Source organism: Chrysochloris asiatica, unplaced genomic scaffold (assembly GCF_000296735.1).
Source record: "Chrysochloris asiatica unplaced genomic scaffold, ChrAsi1.0 scaffold00034, whole genome shotgun sequence".
NCBI lineage: Eukaryota > Metazoa > Chordata > Mammalia > Afrosoricida > Chrysochloridae > Chrysochloris > Chrysochloris asiatica.
Genome location: NW_006408552.1, coordinates 23,465,337 through 23,483,765, shown reverse-complemented (window position 1 = coordinate 23,483,765; position 18,429 = coordinate 23,465,337). Strand labels below are relative to the sequence as shown.

The 18,429-nt window shown below is 43.9% G+C and overlaps 2 protein-coding genes across 2 annotated transcripts in view; one reads left to right on the top strand and one right to left on the bottom strand.

Annotated features, from left to right (window-relative positions):
• KIAA0556 (KIAA0556 ortholog) overlaps nt 1-6,728 on the bottom strand; it is a 255,125-nt gene extending 248,397 nt beyond the window's left edge. Inside the window, exon 1 of the mRNA XM_006859897.1 lies at nt 6,512-6,728. Within this exon, the coding sequence (XP_006859959.1) occupies nt 6,512-6,728 (217 nt within the window). The remainder of the gene's footprint in view (nt 1-6,511) is intronic.
• Nucleotides 6,729-6,796: 68 nt separating this feature from the next.
• The window catches only part of GTF3C1 (general transcription factor IIIC, polypeptide 1, alpha 220kDa), an 84,771-nt gene continuing 73,138 nt past the window's right edge, over nt 6,797-18,429 (top strand). The window contains exons 1-2 of the mRNA XM_006859896.1: nt 6,797-7,017; nt 15,476-15,685. Coding sequence (XP_006859958.1) covers nt 6,797-7,017; nt 15,476-15,685 — 431 coding nt within the window. The remainder of the gene's footprint in view (nt 7,018-15,475; nt 15,686-18,429) is intronic.

Here is an 18,429-nt window from a genome sequence, read left to right as displayed (position 1 = left end):
TACCATGGCTTGGGTCAGATGCACCTTGTTGCTGTTGATAAGTGCCATCAAGTCGATTCTGACCCATAACGACCCGGTATAGGGTTTCCAAGGAGCAGCTGATAAGCTTGAACCACCAACCTTGTAGTTCAAACAACTTTGCAATCTGATGCATTAGCCCATAGCTCCACACCAGGACTCCTCAAACTGACATCTTTTCTCTTTAACACTTTAAAGAAGTCTTGTGCAACAGATTTGCCCAATGGAATATGTCATTTGATTTCTTGGCTGCTGCTTCCACTAATGTGGATGGTTGACCCGAGCAAAATGAAGTCTTTGATAACTTCAATCTTTTCTCCATTTATATGGATGTTGCTAATTGGTCCCGTGGTGAAGATTTTTGTTTTATTTACATTAAGATGCAACCTATACCTTAGGCTGTGCCTTTAGGTGGGTTCATAAACTATATCTAAAGGGTTTGGGGCTGTTTGGAGAACACATACACACATACACTGCATTGCAAGTTCACCTAGAAGTTAGGATCCTTGTAGGGGTCCTATGTTGGTGACCTGACATGTGTGCCACCTTCACCTGTGCCTTTCATAGCCTGAAGGAAGTATTCAGTAAGAGGTTGTCTTTAAAGAGAATTCATCAGGTAGCCAAGGTACTTGTTGTTAAGTGCTGTCGAGTCGGTTCCACCCATAGCAACCCTGTATAGGGTTTCTGAGGAGAGGCTGGTGAGCTTGAACCACCGACCTTGCGATTCAAACTGACTTTGCATTCCAACGCATTAACCTGCAGCACCGCACCAAAGTGAGGTAAGAGTAAAAGTATTGGGAAAGGAAACTTACTGGGGAAAATAAAAATGCTAACTGAAACATAAGGAGAAAATAATCAGAAAGTAAAGCATTGAGGTAGCTAGGGCAGGAAAAGTTATTAGCACTGGGGAGAACCACTCCAAAGGATGATGTCTGGAGGTCCTATGCTTCTGCACTAGAAAAAGAGGAACCTGTGAAGACCTCAGAAACTTGGCCTGGAAGCTTGGCTACAAGTCCTTTAATACCAGCAGTTCACTAGGGGGCACGTCTGCTAATCCCTTTCCTGGTTACAGTGTCAACCCAACAAACACTCATGGGCATATATGCTATACCTAATCCTTGTGCCAAGTGTTGACTATTCAAAGGAACAAGGGTGGCACCTGCTTCAGAGAGGGAGAAAGCTATGGAGGCAAAAAACCTCAAGACAGCTGGAGGCAAAGAGAACTACTGAGTCCCACCCCATGGGAGGAGTTAAGCCTGCAGGCCCTGCGGGAACCTGGCCATCCAAAGGAGGCCGAGGCAGTTCAGCTCGAAGTAGAATCCTGACGTGGTGCTGACACAATTTCTTGACCTTTTCAAGAAACCAATGCAATCAGTTATTTGTGAGAAATCTTCTAATTTTTCAGGGTTGGTAATTAAATTTTAAAATCTCTAAACAAAATACCCAGTGCCACTGAGTTGATGCCAGCTCACAGGGATCCTGTGTAAGGTTTCTAAGGCTGTAAATCTTTATGGGAGTAAAAAGTCTCATCTTTCTCCTATAGAGCCGCTGGTGGGTTTGAACTGCCAACTTGGTAGTTAGCAGTCCAGTGCTTATCCTACAGCACCATCAGAGCTCCTTACAAAATGTTACTGTTGCCAAGTGCCATCAAGTCGGTTGCCATTTATAGCAACCCAGTAGTTTCCAAGGAGAAACTGGTGAGTTTGAACAGTCAACCTTGCAGTTAGTAGTCCAAATAAACATGCATATGGGCTGTATTCAGGGAATCCCTGGGTGGCACAAACAAGCCCTAGGCTGCTAACTGAAAGGTTCCCAATTCAAACCCAACCACAGGCATCTCAGAGGAAAGGCTTGGTCATCACAGCCAAGAACACTTGAAAAGTGCAGCTCTCCTCTGGAACATATTAGGTCCCCATAAGACAGAATCAATCATATCTGGTTTGGTTTGGGTTTGGGACTATTTGCAGTTCGGGGGCTGCCAATTTGCAATCTTTTACCTAGAGAATTCATTTAAAAATTACTACATCTCTATTTTTGAAGGTTTCAAAAATATTTAACTTATATTTTCAAAATCAAAATCAAACTTACAGAAAACTTTTACGGATACACTCTACACCTGGATTCAATCTTACTCATGTTGGTATCTCTGTGTCCCAACACTGAAATGTTGTTGAATCAATGATTGAATGTCATGTGGAGAAATAAGCAGAGCAAAGCATGTCAAGGTCCAGTTAACCACAGGATGGAATGAATGGTGAAGAAATTGAGAGGAAGGAAATGAACCAGATACAAGGATGGGAGCAAAGTAGAAAAGAAACCAGAACAGACACAGAGACTCTGTGGTATATAAATGTATTTGGCCTGCTGAATGCTTGTTTCATTTTATTGTTGGTTTTTGCTTGACTTATTTTAAGCAATTAAGAGAAACACAAATCACGAGAAGCCCAGATAAACATCACACAACTACAGAAAACACCAAATACGCTGACTGTGTACTTTCAGCAAACCCCAATTCAATCATCACCTGTTTTGCAGTTTGGGATTATTTGGGCAAGCTAGGCTAAATTTCATCTTGGCATTATTAATTCTTTGAGAAAGTTTGCTAAGCAAGTGAACAGTATGAACAGGGGAATGTGGGATATTTGCTGAGAGGAGAGCAGAAGCGAATGAACAGCTTTAAAATCCTCTCTGATTATACTCATGCATTGAACTTTTGTCTAATTACTGTTCTTAGAAAACTGAGTAGAAACATGTTTTGTTTTTTTCCTAAACCACCTCATATTTTCAAAGCACTAGGGAAAATTTGACTACAACACAAAGGGGAATGGTTGCATAGACAAAAGACTCACAGACTGTCATTTACCTTTTTGTAAATTAAAAATGTCAAACACTGGGTGTTCTTTTAAATAAGGTTGGGTTAATTACAAAGATGATTATTTGCTAGAGAGTTAACACCACCCCCCTTCTTCTGTCTACAGTGTAGAAGTGGATTCATTTGCAGATAATGGATTTACAGCTGTCTCCTGTTGTTAAGTGCTATCAAGTTGGTTCAGACTCAGAGCAATCCTATAAGGGGTTTCCGAGGAGCAGCTGGTGGTTGTAAACCGCTGACCTTGTGCTTATCCCACACACCACACCAGGACTCCACAGCTGTCTCATTTGTTGTTGTTAAGTGACTCATAGCGACCCTGTGTAGGATTTCCGAGGAGTGGCTGGTAGGTTTGAACTGCTGACTTTGTGGTTCGCAGTCCAGTGCTGACCCTACAATGTTACACCAGGAGTCCATAGGAGAGGGTCTTTTGTTCGTGTGTTTAAATGCCAGGCTTGGTGTGAAGTCCTTTTGTGCATTCCCTCACTAGATCCATAAAACAAAGCAGGTTTCATCATTATCCCTATTTTACGGACAGAAAAGCTGAGGCCTCGAAAATCTTGGGAGGAAAATGAGGCTTTCAGCTTCTGCTAAAGGTGACAGCCTGGGAAACCCTATACAGGGCTGCCATGATTTGGACCTGGACCTGATTCAACGACACTTAACAACAACTAATGAGTCCAAGTACACAGCTGAGATTCAAATCTTGTATGACTGCCCCAAACTGATGAACACTGCACCATGCTGCACCCCAAAGGCAAAGGCAAATGGGCCGGGAAGGGAACTTGTGAAAGGCTATGTGATTTGGACATGCAGAATAAGCCAAACCATATCCAGTTTGGGGATATATGCTAAAGATTGGAGCTTCTGTGAGTTTGTCGTTGTTATTATGTGCTGTGGAGTGTGAGTTTACGAAATAAATTATCTGTTGAATAAGGACATGCTTGGTTTACCTAGTGGGCTAGAATTACAATTCAGGGTATGTTTCACTTTACTGAATGAATGGGTGCCTATGAAATTATGTGTAAATCAAAGTTATGAAACTCTGAAGATGGGAGTCTTTGAGAGTTAAATCTAATCTTAGGGTAAATACATTCTTAAAGATAATTATTCCCTTTTTTTTTTTTTTTTAAATAAACAGATTCCTCCACTTGGCAACAATGCTCATGGGGGTGATGATGGGCTAACAGTTAGAAATGACAAGGCTGGCTTCCTGGGAACAATCTACAGCACCCTTCTCAAAGAACGTTACAGGGATCCTGGAAGGGGTCTTCAAACCAGAGTCAGCTAGGGGAAAACCATGCATAGAGGGTCACTAAGGGGCTCTGGTAGTGTAGTGGTTACAAATCGGGCTGCTAATCTCACGATCAGCAGTTCAAAACTACCAGCTGTTCCGTGGGAGAAAGATGAGGCTTTCTGTTCCCGTAAAGATTTGCAGTACAGGAAACCCTGTACAGGGTCGCTATGAGTCGGAACCCACTCCACAGCACATAACAACAATACAGGGTTACTATTGGTCGGAACCGACTCGACAGCACTTAACTACAACAATCCTAATATGGTATTTGTTTTTATCACTGTGTGAACATTTGCCCTGATGATGCAAACAGAATAATAGGAAAAACTGTCCCTACCAAGCTGTTGTTCTTGGTAAGTGCTAGTGAATCAGTTCTGACTCATAGTAACCCTTTATAGTGTTTACAGTTGGTGGGTTTGGACTGCTTACCTTGAAGTTAGCAGTCCAGTACTTATCCCACAGAGCCAGTCATTTCTTTGCTGTGGTTTCTGACTAATCACTATGAAACTAACACTTTTAAAAATTTGGTATGATATCAAACAATGTGTACAGTTACCTGAAATAACAATGAGAAGACTCCTCCCAGTTCCCTGTTCATGTATCTGTGTAAAGCTAGACTTTTTCTCATACACTTCTGTCAAATAACATAATACAACAGCGTGGATGCAGAAACAGATATGACACTCTAGCTGTCTTCTCATCAACTGAACATTGAAGGCATTTGCAAAAATATAAAACCATAATTCTTCTATTTTTTTGCTTTATAAGTTATTTTTCATTAAAAGCATTCCAATATAATGTATTTATTATTTTTGTTTGAATTGGCAAGTGAATGCTCTAAGAGTTTTCTGTTTTAATTTCTAATTACAGTAAATGTTGTAGCTAGAACCCATATAAAGTTCTTTTGACATAACACATAAAGAAGTACTGAGTCTACAAAGGTTTGATTACTTTTGTTGTTTCATAGCAACATTACATTGAACTTTCCATAAGGCAAGCTGATACGTGACATTTTATAGTGCCACTGAAGTACAAAAGGAGCTCTGGTAGTGTAGTGGTTACGAATCGGGCTGCGAACCGCAAGGTCAGCAGTTCGAAACTACCAGCCGTTCTATGGGAGAAAGATAAGGCTTTCTGCTCCTGTAAAGATTTACAGCCTCGGAAACCCTGTACAGAGTCGCTATGGGTCAGAACCGACTCGACGGCACTTAAAAACAACTGAAGTACAAAGGGCAAAAATGTCTTTTAATCATGACACATTTTTTCAGAAAAAAATATTTTTCCACACTGTAATAAGTGGGTATCACAGAGGAAAACATTCTCCAGAAATAAGATAATGTTGTAAAATGAGGTATTCGAGTGATGCTGCAGGATAGGCACTGGGCTGCTAACCACAAAGTCGGTGGTTCAAACACACCAGCCGTTCCTTGGAAACCCTATACGTGGTCGCTATGAGTACGAACCAACTCCATGGAACTTAACAATCTTTACAATGGAATCCTGGTGGTTCTGTAGGATAAGCACTGGGCAGCTAACTACTACAAGGGGGCGTGGTGGACTGCAAACCAGAAGGTTGGCGGTTGGAGCCCACCAGCAACTCCACAGGAGAAAGACGAGGTTTTATGCTCTAGCAAAAGATTTAAAGTCTCGAAAACCTTATAGAGGGTCGCTATGAGTTGGAACTTACTCCAGGCACTTAACAACAAAAGCTAACTACAAGTTCGGCCGTACAAACCCACCAGCAACTCCACAGGACAAAGACGAGATTTTCTGCTCTAGCAAAAGATTTAAAGTCTCAAAAAACCCTATAAAGGGTCGCTATGAGTCGGAACCGACTTGACAGCTCTAAACAACAAGATCTTTAGATTGGAGGCCTGGTGGCGCTGTAGGATAAGCACTAGACTGCTAATCACAAGTTTGGTGGTTCAAATCCACCAGCTTCTCCAGGCACAAAAGATCCTCCTTCAAACCTCTATTCCCCTTTTCCACCCTAAAACCCCTTGCTGAGGCCTCGGCCTGTACCAGGTTCCTACACTGCCACAGTTTGACAAAGTGTCCATACCAATATTCCCAGTCTCTTCTCCCAAACTCGTACCACTAAGCCTCCCTTATTTTAAATCATGGACCACTAAGGTCAGGCAATGGTGGTCCAGGGTTCTGTTGTTGTTGTTGTCAGGTGCCATCGAGTCGGAACCGACTCATAGCGACTCCATGCACAGCAGAACGAAACAATGTTCGATCCTGGACCTAGGATTCTGCCCAGGGGGACTTCAGGAGAGATGGGAAAATAACTGCCCAACCTCCCGGAAGGGCCCACGGACACTCACCGTCCATCCCTAGAGGCGGCGGTTCCGGGTACTCGAACCGGAAGCATCTGCTACACTGTTTGCAGTTCCCCTGGTTACTGCGGGGCTCCGGACCAATGGTACTGGAACCCCAGCGACTGAACCCGCCCCCAGAGCGAGTCACGTCAGGCGAACGCGCTGGAGCTTCTCGGATCTTCCGGTCCGACCAGCCTCCCGGGGCTGCAATCGTTGTGCGCATGCGCGTTAGGCCCGAACCCTTGGCAGCGTGGTGCGCAGGCGCCCAAGGCGCCGACGACTCAAGTAGCAATGGACGCTCTGGAGTCGTTGTTGGACGAGGTGGCCTTGGAGGGACTCGATGGATTGAGTCTTCCTGCGCTCTGGAGCCGTCTGGAGACCCGAGCGCCGCCCTTTCCACTGCCTTTGGAGCCCTACACGCAGGAGTTTCTGTGGCAGGCCCTAGCCACGCACCCAGGCATCAGCTTTTATGAGGAACCACGGGAGCGACCCGACCTCCAGCTCCAAGACCGGTCAGCTGCCTGGCCTTGCGCGGTGGGGGACGGGCTCGGAGCCCCGGGTCTGATGGAGCTTCAGGGGACCAAATTCTTCGGGTGGAGGAAGGGCGAAAGGAATAGAGAGCCGGCCGAAGGGGGCGGTGTTCAGCCTGGTCTGGGGTCGGTCAGGCCTGGCAGGGCCCAAGCGCCTTAATGGAGTTGGCGGTGGGGGGGGCGGGAGTTGTGGTCATCTGATGATGCCCCATTACGCCCCTGTGTGTTGACTGGTGCGCTAGACTGGAGACGGGGAGTCTTTCTTCTCCCTGCGGACAGTATTTCCTGTGAGGTGGAGGATCGGTTTAGAGTAGGAGGACAGTTCCGATCAAACCTGGAGACAATCGAGGTCAATAATGGAGCCTGCATTCCGTGCAACCCAAGAAATCTGCACAACAGCAGGCCTTGCAATAATAATAATACCAATAATGTTGTTTTAAATGCCGTCGAGTCGCTTCTGACCCATAGCGACCCTGTACAGGGTTTCCCTAGGAACAGCTGGTGGGTTTGAACGACCGACCTTGTGGTTCGCTGTCCAGTGCTTATCCTATAGCGCCACACCTGGAGTCCATAATAATAATAATAGTTAACATTTGGCAATGGTGGTGTGCCTTGGAGTCGGTTCCGACTCACAGCGACCCTGTGTAGAGTTTCCAAGGCTGTAAATCTTTTAGGGAGCAGAAAGCCTCGTCTTTTTCCGGCGGGGCGGCTGGTCGTTTCGAACTGCTGACCTTGAGGTTAGCAGCCTAACGCTACCACAGCACCTTAGTTAACATTGATTGAGCGCTTACTACTGACCAGGTATCGTGTTAACAACCCTCCTGTTTTAGAACCTTCAGGTAGATGAATTCAATTGACTTTAATGAGAAGAAACTGAGTCACTAAGAAAAGTGAAGTCACCTGGTCAGGGTGTAATAAGTTAATTGAACCCAGGCCTTCTTTCTCTCTAGCCCTGCTCTTAAGCAGTATTGTGAGACTCAGGGGAGGCCCTCAAAGGTACCAAGTATCAAGATGATACCTCAAGGTTGGGTGTAGCTAACCAATTGGCAAAGAGTATTCTGTGTGGAGAAGAATAAATGTGAAAACCTGAGAGAAGAGAAATGTATGTACCTGAAGTGGAACTGAAGGTGGTGGTTATTGGGAAGTGCTGTAGAGTTTGGTTCCAACTCAGAGTTGTTGTTGTTGTTTGTAAGTACCGTGGAGTGGGTTCTGACTCATAGTAACCCTGCATAGGGTTTCCGAGGCTGTAAATCTTTACGGGAGCGGAACGCCTCATCTTTCTCGAAGGTGAAAAAACAGTAGTTGATACTTATGTATGTGAATTGGGCACAGTTCTGAGAGCTTGCGGAAAGCAAGTTACTAAATTTGTACAACAGCCTTAAACTAAATACCTAACCCATCAAGTCGGTTCCAACAAAGCGTGACCCTGTGTACGGTTTCTTAGACAAAAGCTTTATGAGATGGCCTCGTCTTCCTCCTGTGAAACTGCTGGTGGGTTTGAACTGCTGACCTTGCATTAGCAGCCTAATGCCTAACCTGTGCTGCCATGGGTGTTGGGGAACAGATAACTTGCAAATATTAAATTAATTAATCCAATTTACAAATACCCATGTGCAAAAAAAAAAAAAAAAAGAGGTGGGTAGTATTATTTCCATTCTCCTAATGAGAAAATCAAGACCAAGCATAGCAGACATGTTTGTAACTTGCTTAAGGTCATTGACTAGCAGGGGCAGAAGTAGGATTTGAACCAAGGGAGTCTGGGTTGCTAGGAGTATTAATGGGAATAGTTTGCATGTTTCTGTTTTTAGTCTGGGTCCAGAATCCATTCTGCTTTTACATGGATCAGTCCAAATTGGACTATTTGTTATTGTTGTTAAGTGCCATTGAGTTGGTTCTGACTCATAGTGACCCTGTGTAGGGTTTCCAAGGAGTGGCTGATGGGTTTGAACTGCCAATCTTGTGGTTAGCTGTCTAGTTCTTATCCTGTAGTACCACAGCAGGACTCGAAATTGGTCTCCGTTGTTAAGTGCCATCAAGCCAGTTCTGACTCATATTGACCCTGTATAGGATTTCCAAGGAGCGGCTGGTGGGTTTGAACCACAAACCTGTGGTTAGTAGTCCAGTGCTTATCCTACAGCACTAGAAATTGGGCTGTCTTATTGTCAAGTGCACAGTGACTGGGCTATTTGTTGTTCAGTACTGTTGAGTTGGTTCCATCTCATAGAGACCCTGTATTTTGTTTCTGAGAAGTGGCTGGTGAGCTTGAGCCACTGACCTTGCAGTTCAAGCCCACCTTGCAGTCCAGTGCATTAACATGCACACCACTAAACACAAACACACACAGAGTATGTGTGTGTGTTTGAGTATAGAGAGAGATCTTTTGATTCAAAGAGGTTTGTTGTTGTTAAATGCTGTAGAGTCAGTTCTGACCCATAGCGACCTTCTCTAGAGGGTTTCCAAGGAGCAACTGGTGAGCTTGAACCATGAACCTTGCAGTTCAAACTGACTTTACAGTCTAGCACATTAACCCACATTGCCACACCAGGACTCCATCCCTTATCAGAGGGATAGGTGGAAGCCATTGAACAGGCTAGTGACAAGAGAGGGAAATAGATTTGCATTAATTAATGCAGTCATGGACAGAATGGTAGGTGATCTGATTTACCATCGTGGGTGTGGAATGATTTTTAAAAAACACCACCTGGCAGAATCCAGAGGATTTGGTCACTGGCTGTGGAAACAAGTGTGGAGCACTTCAGGGTAAGCTAAGCAGCACTGAACTGCTAACCGAAAGTTGCTCTTTAGGGAGAAAGATGGGGTTTTCTCCTCCCATAAAGATTTACCGCTCTGGGAACTATACAGGGTCTCTATGAGTTGGAGTCCACAGGATGGTAGTGAGAAGTGGTGTAATCAAGAAAAACACCCTCTAGTTGCTGGTATTCAGGCACCTTAGCAAATACTGAGGCAGGGAGCTCAAAAGCGGAGCATCCAGATGGTTGAGTCTGGTGGGAGGTGAAGATGCTGGATTTATTTTGGTACGCACGAGTTTGAGATTGTTTTCGGTCATCTGAGTGAATATACTCAGTCCTGGTTTCACTCCCATGAAGCCAGATGTTTACTAGATTCTGTTTAGCAAACATTTGGCTTCAAGGCAGTAAAAACAGGACTGAGGGAGGAGGGGCTGAACTCTAGCTTGTGTGAGTCATCCGATAAAACCAAAAACCTGTTGGCCCCTGAGTCCCACTCCCACTCGTAGTGACTCTATGAGACATAGTAGGACTGCCCCATAGGACATGCCACGCTTTCGTCTATACCAAAGCAGACTGTGGTTCAAACCACAGACCTTCATTTAGCCAAGTTAGCCATTATGTCACCAGGGCTCCCTGAGTCATCCCAGATTGTTGGTAATAAAAGCTGTTGGATAATATCAACCCCAGGAGCTAGTATGTAGTATAATTGGAGGCTTTAAGACAGAGCCCTGAGGAGAATCAACACTTAAGGCTAGATACAGGCCAGTGAGTTTTCTAAAGAAAATTGGGAAGGTGTGGCTCTTGTTGTTGTGTGCCGTGGAGTCGGTTCTGACTCATAGTGACCCTGTACAGGGTGTCTGAGGCTGTAAATCTTTACAGGAGCAGAAAGCCTCATTTTTCTCCCGCGGAACAGCTGGTAGTTTGGAGCTGCTGACCCTGAGGTTCACAGCCCTATTCGTAACCACCACGCTACCAGAGCTCCTTAAGGTGTGGCTAGAGAGGCCAAATTAATGGAGAATGGAGGGCTAAACAAACAGTGGTGACAGTGAGGACAAGGAAAAAGGGGGTTGAAAAGCACGGTGTAGCGCTATTGATTAATGCGCTGGACTGCAAAGTCATTTGAATTGCAAGGTTGGCGATTCAAGCTCACCAGTCACTCTTTAGAAACCCTATACAAGGTCGCTATGGGTCGGAATTGACTCGACGGCACTTAACAACAGTGACAAACTGGAGTCCTAGCATGGCAGTGTAGGATAAGCACTTGACTGCAAGGTCAGTTTGAAACACAAGGTCAGTAGTTCAAGCTCACCAGCCGCTCCTTGGAAACCCTTTACAAGGTTCTTATGGGTCAGAACCTATTCAAGGGCACTTACCAATAACTAGTCCTGGTATGACACTGCAGGATAAAATAATGCGCTGGATGGTAAGATCTGCTTGAACCATAAGGTCAGTGGTTCAAACCCACCAGCCATTCCTCAGAAAGTCTATACAAGGTCGCTCTCGGTCATAACCAACACAGCAGCACCTAACAACAACTGTAGGATGAGCACTGGATTGCTAACTTCAGGGTCAGCAGTTCAAACCCACCAGCTGCTCCTGAGGAGAAAGCTGTAGTTCTGCTCCCATAAAGACTTAACAGCCTCAGGAACCCAATACAGGGTTGCTGTAAGTTAGAATTGACTTGATGGACAGCAGTGGGTTTGGGTCAGGTGAAATAACTCAGGAAGTGAGCAGATTTAAAAGGAAAACTTGATAAACTTGGCTGATTGAGAAACACAAATCTAAGTTGACTCCAACGTGGTGTTGATGCCGGGCAGCTGGGAGAAGGTGATGCCCGGAAGAACTTCATCTCCTTGAATTTGAGGGGTTGGGTAAACTGAAGTTGTAGGATTCATTGGTATTAGGAGAAAAAGAGGCCTGGAGTCTTCCAAGGTGAAGTATCAGGTGAGAATTGAGATCCTGAAAGTCGGTGAATGTATTAAAGAGAGAATGAAAGGTGACTTCTTAAAGGAGGCATTGAGTCCAAACTTGAGCTGGAGACAAAACACCTGATTGGAAGGGTGTCTTTTTAATTATCCAGTGCTGCTAGAACAAAGACTATGCTTGGATGGCTTTAGCAGACAGAAGTTTCTTTTCTCACAGTTGAGGGTAGATGTCTGAACGCTGGGCACTGACTCTAGAGGAAGGCTTTCTCTTCCTGTTGGCTGGGGGCAAGGCCCTTGTCTCTAGCGTCTGTTTCCTGTTCCTTGGGGATCTCCTGGGCCTGGCATCTATCTTCTCCATCTCTGTTTGCTAGTTTCTCTACTTGCTCAAGCTGCTTTTTTTTTTTTTTTTTTTTATCTCAAAAGACATTGATTCTTTAAGAGATATACTCAATACAAATACTGCCTCATTAATACACGGTATTTTTACACACATAATGTGCTTTTTTTTTTTTTGGCAAACTGGGCAAACCCCTTGCATATTAGTTTCTTCAGCATTCTATATGTGTGATATTCATGTGCTTGTTATATGGGCACATCATATGCGACAAAAGTAACAAATGCATTCCCAGTTGGGATTATAACCACAGGTTTTAGGTGACCCCATTCTCCTAGTCCATCTGATTGGTGACCCCAGCCCCTCAGCCCTGCTAGGCACCGTTGGCCTGATCCTTGGGAGATCCCATTCTTTTGGCCTTTTGATATAGCAGTCCTGCCTCTTGAGCTTTGGGCAGTGGCCCTATTCCATCTTCACCCACATGACTGGCAGACCCACACTCCACAACTGAGTTGGTAGAGATCTGATTCCTTGAAACTTTGGAGGTTATGGCTTTGAATCCAAGTCAGCCTACTTCCAGTTTTTTTTCCAGCAGTTAAGATATCTGAGCTGCTCCAAGGTTGGTCCTTTTTTACTTCTTTGAGGACAGCAGATAGCTCACTTGACTTGTTTCTTGCCTGTAAGTCTTCCAAGAGTAAAACAACTTTCCTTCCTTTTTCCTTTGTTCCCTTCAGCTCTGGCAGTGTAGTGTTACAGGCTGCTAACTTCAAGTTCAGCAGTTTGAAACTACCAGCGGTTCTTTGGGAGAAAGATGAGGCTCTTTGCTCCGTAAAGAGGTTTTGTTTGTTTGTTTACGTTTTTATTGTCAATTGAGTGATAGTTTACATGGGAGAGCATCCGTTTTACACTCATCATTTCATTGTAATGATTATAATCTCCTCCATGCATCATCATTCAACAATATTTGCTTCTAGTCCCTCTCTGGGTGGGTTTTTTTTTTGGGGGGGGCAGGAGATGTACACAAAAACACTAAGGAACATATAATCATTTAAAAACAACCAAAGGGCACATTCTGCAAACCTGCCTCCTGGCCACCAGCACATAGCCTTTCTGTTTCCATGAGTCTAGAGTCCTTAGCTGCTCTATTTTTTCCATGCCCTCATCTCTGTCTCCATCTCTGGTGTCACTGCTTCTCTGGTGCTCCCGTAAAGATGTCAGCCTCAGAAACCCTATACAGGGTTGCTGTGAGTTGGAACGGACTCCACGACACATAACTACCACCACTCTTCAGTCTAAGCCAGTGGGTTTTCTTCTGTGTTCCTTGGTTAGACCCATTAGTCATAGGCTTAATCTCTTTAATAAAAGGTTGTGTAGCCACAGTCTTTGTGAAAATTCTAGAACATGTGTCCTTAAGTTTGTACAACAGAATTTCCCAAATTTGTGTATTTTCTTTTCATTTTGCACAGTTCATTTTGAAGTCTATCCCTTTCCTTTTGCATTTAACTCTCAGCAGCAAGGAGAAACCACATGACCCCTTTAAAATCCATGTTCCTTACATAGAAGTCCTACCTTCCACCAAACATTTGAACTGAATAAGACAAGTTCTTAGTCCACTGTGGTAAAAAGCATTGCCCTTCCTCCACTATCAAGTCACATGCTCATTTTCTATTCAAGTCTCACCAGAAACACATTTAGAGTCCACATGTATAGCAGTGCTCTGTTGATGATGCTGTGTGGGGTCGGTCTCTAAGATGACAGAAATTTTTTTCTCTGTGACTCTCTTCAATTCCTTCTGCGCTCTCACCAGAATTGCTTTTGACATCCATGACTCTACCGTCTCTTTCAGGCCACCTACACTTTTTCAATGTCAACCCACTGGCATTGAATCAACTTCAACTCTGGGTGACCCTGTAGGGGGTTTCTAAGGCTGTAAATATTGACAAGAACAGAATGCCTCGTCTTCTGCAGAGTGATTGGTGGATTTGAATTGCAACCTTGAGTTTAGCAGTTGTGTTTATCCTACAGTACCAACAGGGCTCCGTAGGTTTTTCCTGTTGGGCATCTTAAAACTTTTCCAACCTCCACCCATTACTCAATTCCAAAGCCTCTTCCACACTGTAGTACTCAGCACTCTGTCTGTTATCTCAGTTATCTGCTATAACAAATACTACAGATAGAAGGCTTGAACAAATGAACTTATTTCCAGACAGTTCAGGAGGCTGAATTCCAGGTGCTACTTGTAGAGGAAGACTTCCTCTGTTGGCTGTGGTAGAAGGTCCTTGTTTCTGCTCAACTTCTGTTTCCTGGCTCCTCAGAGAGCTCATGGGGCATGGAATCTTTCTTCTGCCTTCTCTTCTTAGTTGCTTGCCCAATCAGCTTTTTTAAAAAAGTAATGTATCTCAAGAGATTTATTTGACATACCTCACTAATACAACAAATATAAATAAATAATATAACACTGCCTAACTAATATAGCAAAGGACTCCTGGTGTGGCACCGTAGAATAAGCATTAGGGAAACCCTGTACAGGGTTGCTAGGAGTCGAAGTCAACTCCATGGCACGTTAACAACAATATAACAAAGAAAACCCACTCTCAAATGGGATTGTGACTATAGGGTTAGAGGTGAGGATTGCAATACATATTTGGGTGGTGGTGGTTGTCTAATGTGGAGTCAATTCAGATGCATAGTGACCCTGTATAGGGTTTCCAAGGCAGTAAATCTTGATGGGAGCAGAAAGCCTCATCTTGCTCCTACAGAGTGGCTGGTGGATTCAAACTGCTGACCTGTGGGTAATAGCCCAATGTGTAACCCGTTTGTTAAGTGCTGTCAAGTTGATTCCAACTCAGCCACCCTATATAGGGTTTCTGAGGAACAGCTAGCTGGTGAATTTGAGTTGCTAACTTTGTGGTTCACAGTCCAGTGCTGACCGTACAGCGCCACACCAAGAATCTGTGTAACACACCAGACCCCAGAGGCTGGTATGTTACACAGATTCTTGGTGGTGGTGGTGGTGTGTTTGAGGAGTCAAGTCTAACTCCTAGCGACCTTGGATAGGGTTTCTGAGGCTATAAATCTTTACAGGAGCAGTACCATGCTTGTTGTTAAGAGCCATTGAGTTGGTTCCGACCCATAGCAATCCTGTATAGGGTTTCTGAGGAGTAACTGGTGAGAGAGAACATAATTTAATCCATCACAGGAAAACTCAAAGAGCTATGATTTGGGTCCAGTAAGGTGGTTCTGGTTCCAGTATCTAGCTTATGGGGTGGATTATGGGGATCCTGGAAGGGTATCATCTGGGGTAGAGTGGCAGGAACCCTGCTTCCAAGATTATCTGCATTTGTAACGCAGAGGTTGTCAAAAGAAAATGCCAAGCGGGTATTCTTTCTGAAGCTGAGTTGTGGTTTCATATGTTTACTTTTCCCTAATAGGTATGAAGAAATTGATTTTGAAACTGGAATCCTGGAATCCAAAAGGGACCCAGTCCCATTGGAAGATGTCTACCCCATTCATATGATTTTAGAGGATAAAGATGGCATCCAGGGCTCCTGTCGTTATTTTAAGGAGAGGAAAAACATTACCAATGAAGTCAGGACGAAGTCTTTGCAGCCTCATTGTACGATGGTGGAAGCCTTTGGCAGGTAACAGATTTGCATCACGTAGAGTCTCATGGAAATTGTATTGCTTTGAAGTCAGGACTGTGGTCAGAGCATTAAGATCATGAAAACATGAAATTAAAATACTGAAGTATCCTACAAACTTTCTGAAACTCCTTTACTGCTTTCTCTCTTTTTTGTAACTTCCTACACTATGGGTAAACTTTTCTACAATGGAAATGTGATGAGTACCAGGGCAGAGGGTTCAAACTGACCAAATTTGCTTCACAGACATGCATTAGCCAAAACGATGTTTATTTTAGATTTCATTTCACTGCCAGTATTTACAAATCCCCATGTCTATCCTCTGTTGAAAAATCACAAGACTAACCACACAGAGACTGATTTTTTTTTTTTCCTGGCAACATAGAGCAGGATTCTGGTTTCTGCTCTGCAGCTTCATTCACATGTGCCACTTATCCTCTTCACCATGGTCTAGAAGATTCTGGATGCCATATCTCTGCCCACACAGCTCTCTGAACTTGATTCTCTCAGCGTTCCCTGCTGTTCACCATGCTTCAGCCTGAAGACACTGGGCTCATTTCTGTCTCAGGGCGGTTACACATGCTGTTCCTTCCACATTGTCTCTTCCTCCTCACCCAGGTTTCAGCTCCTCTCCACAATTAATGTCCCCCTCACTGGCCAGGCACCATCATATTATTCTTTAGTACCAAAAATAGTCTTAATATTTGCCTTAATCGATCTTTCCTCACGAGATAATGAATTCCTCAGGAAAGAGAGTATCCATCTTCTTCACGGGTCATATTTAGGGCCTAGAATGTACCTGACATAGAGTAGCAGTTGCTGTTCAGTGCTAAGTCGCTTTGAGTCATAGAAGCCCATACAGGGTTTCCAAGGCTGAGCATCTTTATGGGAGAGCCTCATCCTTCTCCTATGACATAGAATATTATTGTTAACTGCCGTTGAGTTGGCTCCGACTCAGAAATCCTGTCTAGGGTTTCTGAGGAGCAGACAGTGGGTTTGAACTGCCAAACTTGTGGTTCGAAGTCCAATGGTGATCCTGCAGCGCCACACCAGGACGAGAAATACACATCGATTGATTTGACTCCTTGTTGGGTTTGACCTATGTCATAGAATCTGAACTGCCTAGCACAGCGTTTGTATCTCCATCTCATAGTGACCCTGTGCACAACAGAATGAAGCGCTGCCCAGTCCTGTGCCATCCTCATAATTGTTACACTTGACCCCATTGCTGCTGCCACTGTGCCAATCCATCCCATCGGATGTCTTCCTTTTTGCTGACCCTCCACTTGATTCCACCTGATACTATGTCCTAAGTATGAGGGACGAAATCTGGCCATCCTGGCATCTAAGGAGCTTTCTGACTGATGACTGTACTTCTTCCAACACAGATTTCTATTCTTCTGGCAGTCCATGGTACTTTCGATATTCTCTAACACCATAACTCAAATGCATCACATGTATATGAGGTTATTGAAAGTTTAATGGCTTGGGTAAGGTGACACCTTTATCCCTGAATATTTTAAAGTGGTTTTGTGCAGCAGATTTGTCTAATGCAGTACATACTTTGATTTCTTGACTGTTGTTTCCATGAATGTTGATGGTCAAGCCCAGCAAAATGAAGTCTTTGACAGGTTGAATCTTCTTCCATTTATCTTCATGTTATTTATTGATCCAATGGTTGAGGATTTTTGTTTTTCTTTACATTGAGGTGCAACCCATACTGAACGCTTTGATCTTCATCACTAAGTACATTTAAGTCCTCTTGGCTTTCAGCAAGCAAAATTTTATCATCTGCATATCGCAGATTGTTAATGAGCCTTCCTCATGTCACATTTTTCTTCATATAACCCAGCTTGTCGAATTATTCACTTAGCATACAGATTGAATAACTGTGATGAAAGACTACAACCCTGGTGCACAGGTTTCCTAATTTTAAGCCATTCGGTGCTCCCTTGTTCTTTTCAAACAACTGCCTTTTGGTCGTACAGGTTCCTCGTGAGCACAATTAAGCCATTGGTCTTGAAAAATTCTATCAGTTCCATCTCCATCATTTCTATCACCGATGCTATATTTTTCAACTGTATCCCCCCTTTTTTTTCCAACCAGCAGTAATTATGAATACTTTTGATTGAATGTTTGATGAATTTCCGAATTAAGAAGTTGGTAGAATTCTTTAATTTCATCAGCGCTGGCGTTAGTGGTTGGTGCGTACATTTTAATAGTAGTGGTATTACCTGGCGTTAGTGGTTGGTGCGTACGCTTTAATAGTAGTGGTATTACCTGGTCTTAGGGGTTGGTGCGTACGCTTTAATAGTAGTGTATTACCTGGTCTTAGTGGTTGGTGCGTACGCTTTAATAGTAGTGGTATTACCTGGTCTTAGGGGTTGGTGCGTACGCTTTAATGGTAGTGGTATTACCTGGTCTTAGGGGTTGGTGCGTACGCTTTAATAGTAGTGGTATTACCTGGTCTTAGTGGTTGGTGCGTACGCTTTAATAGTAGTGGTATTACCTGGTCTTAGTGGTTGGTGCGTACGCTTTAATAGTAGTGGTATTACCTGGCGTTAGTGGTTGGTGCGTACGCTTTAATAGTAGTGGTATTACCTGGTCTTAGTTGTAGGCTTACGGTTATTGTTCTGTCACAGCGTCATACTTCAAGCTAGACGTTGAAATCTTCTTCTTGATGATGAATGTGATGTCATTCCTTTTGAGTTTGTCATACCCGGCATAGTAAACCATATGATTGT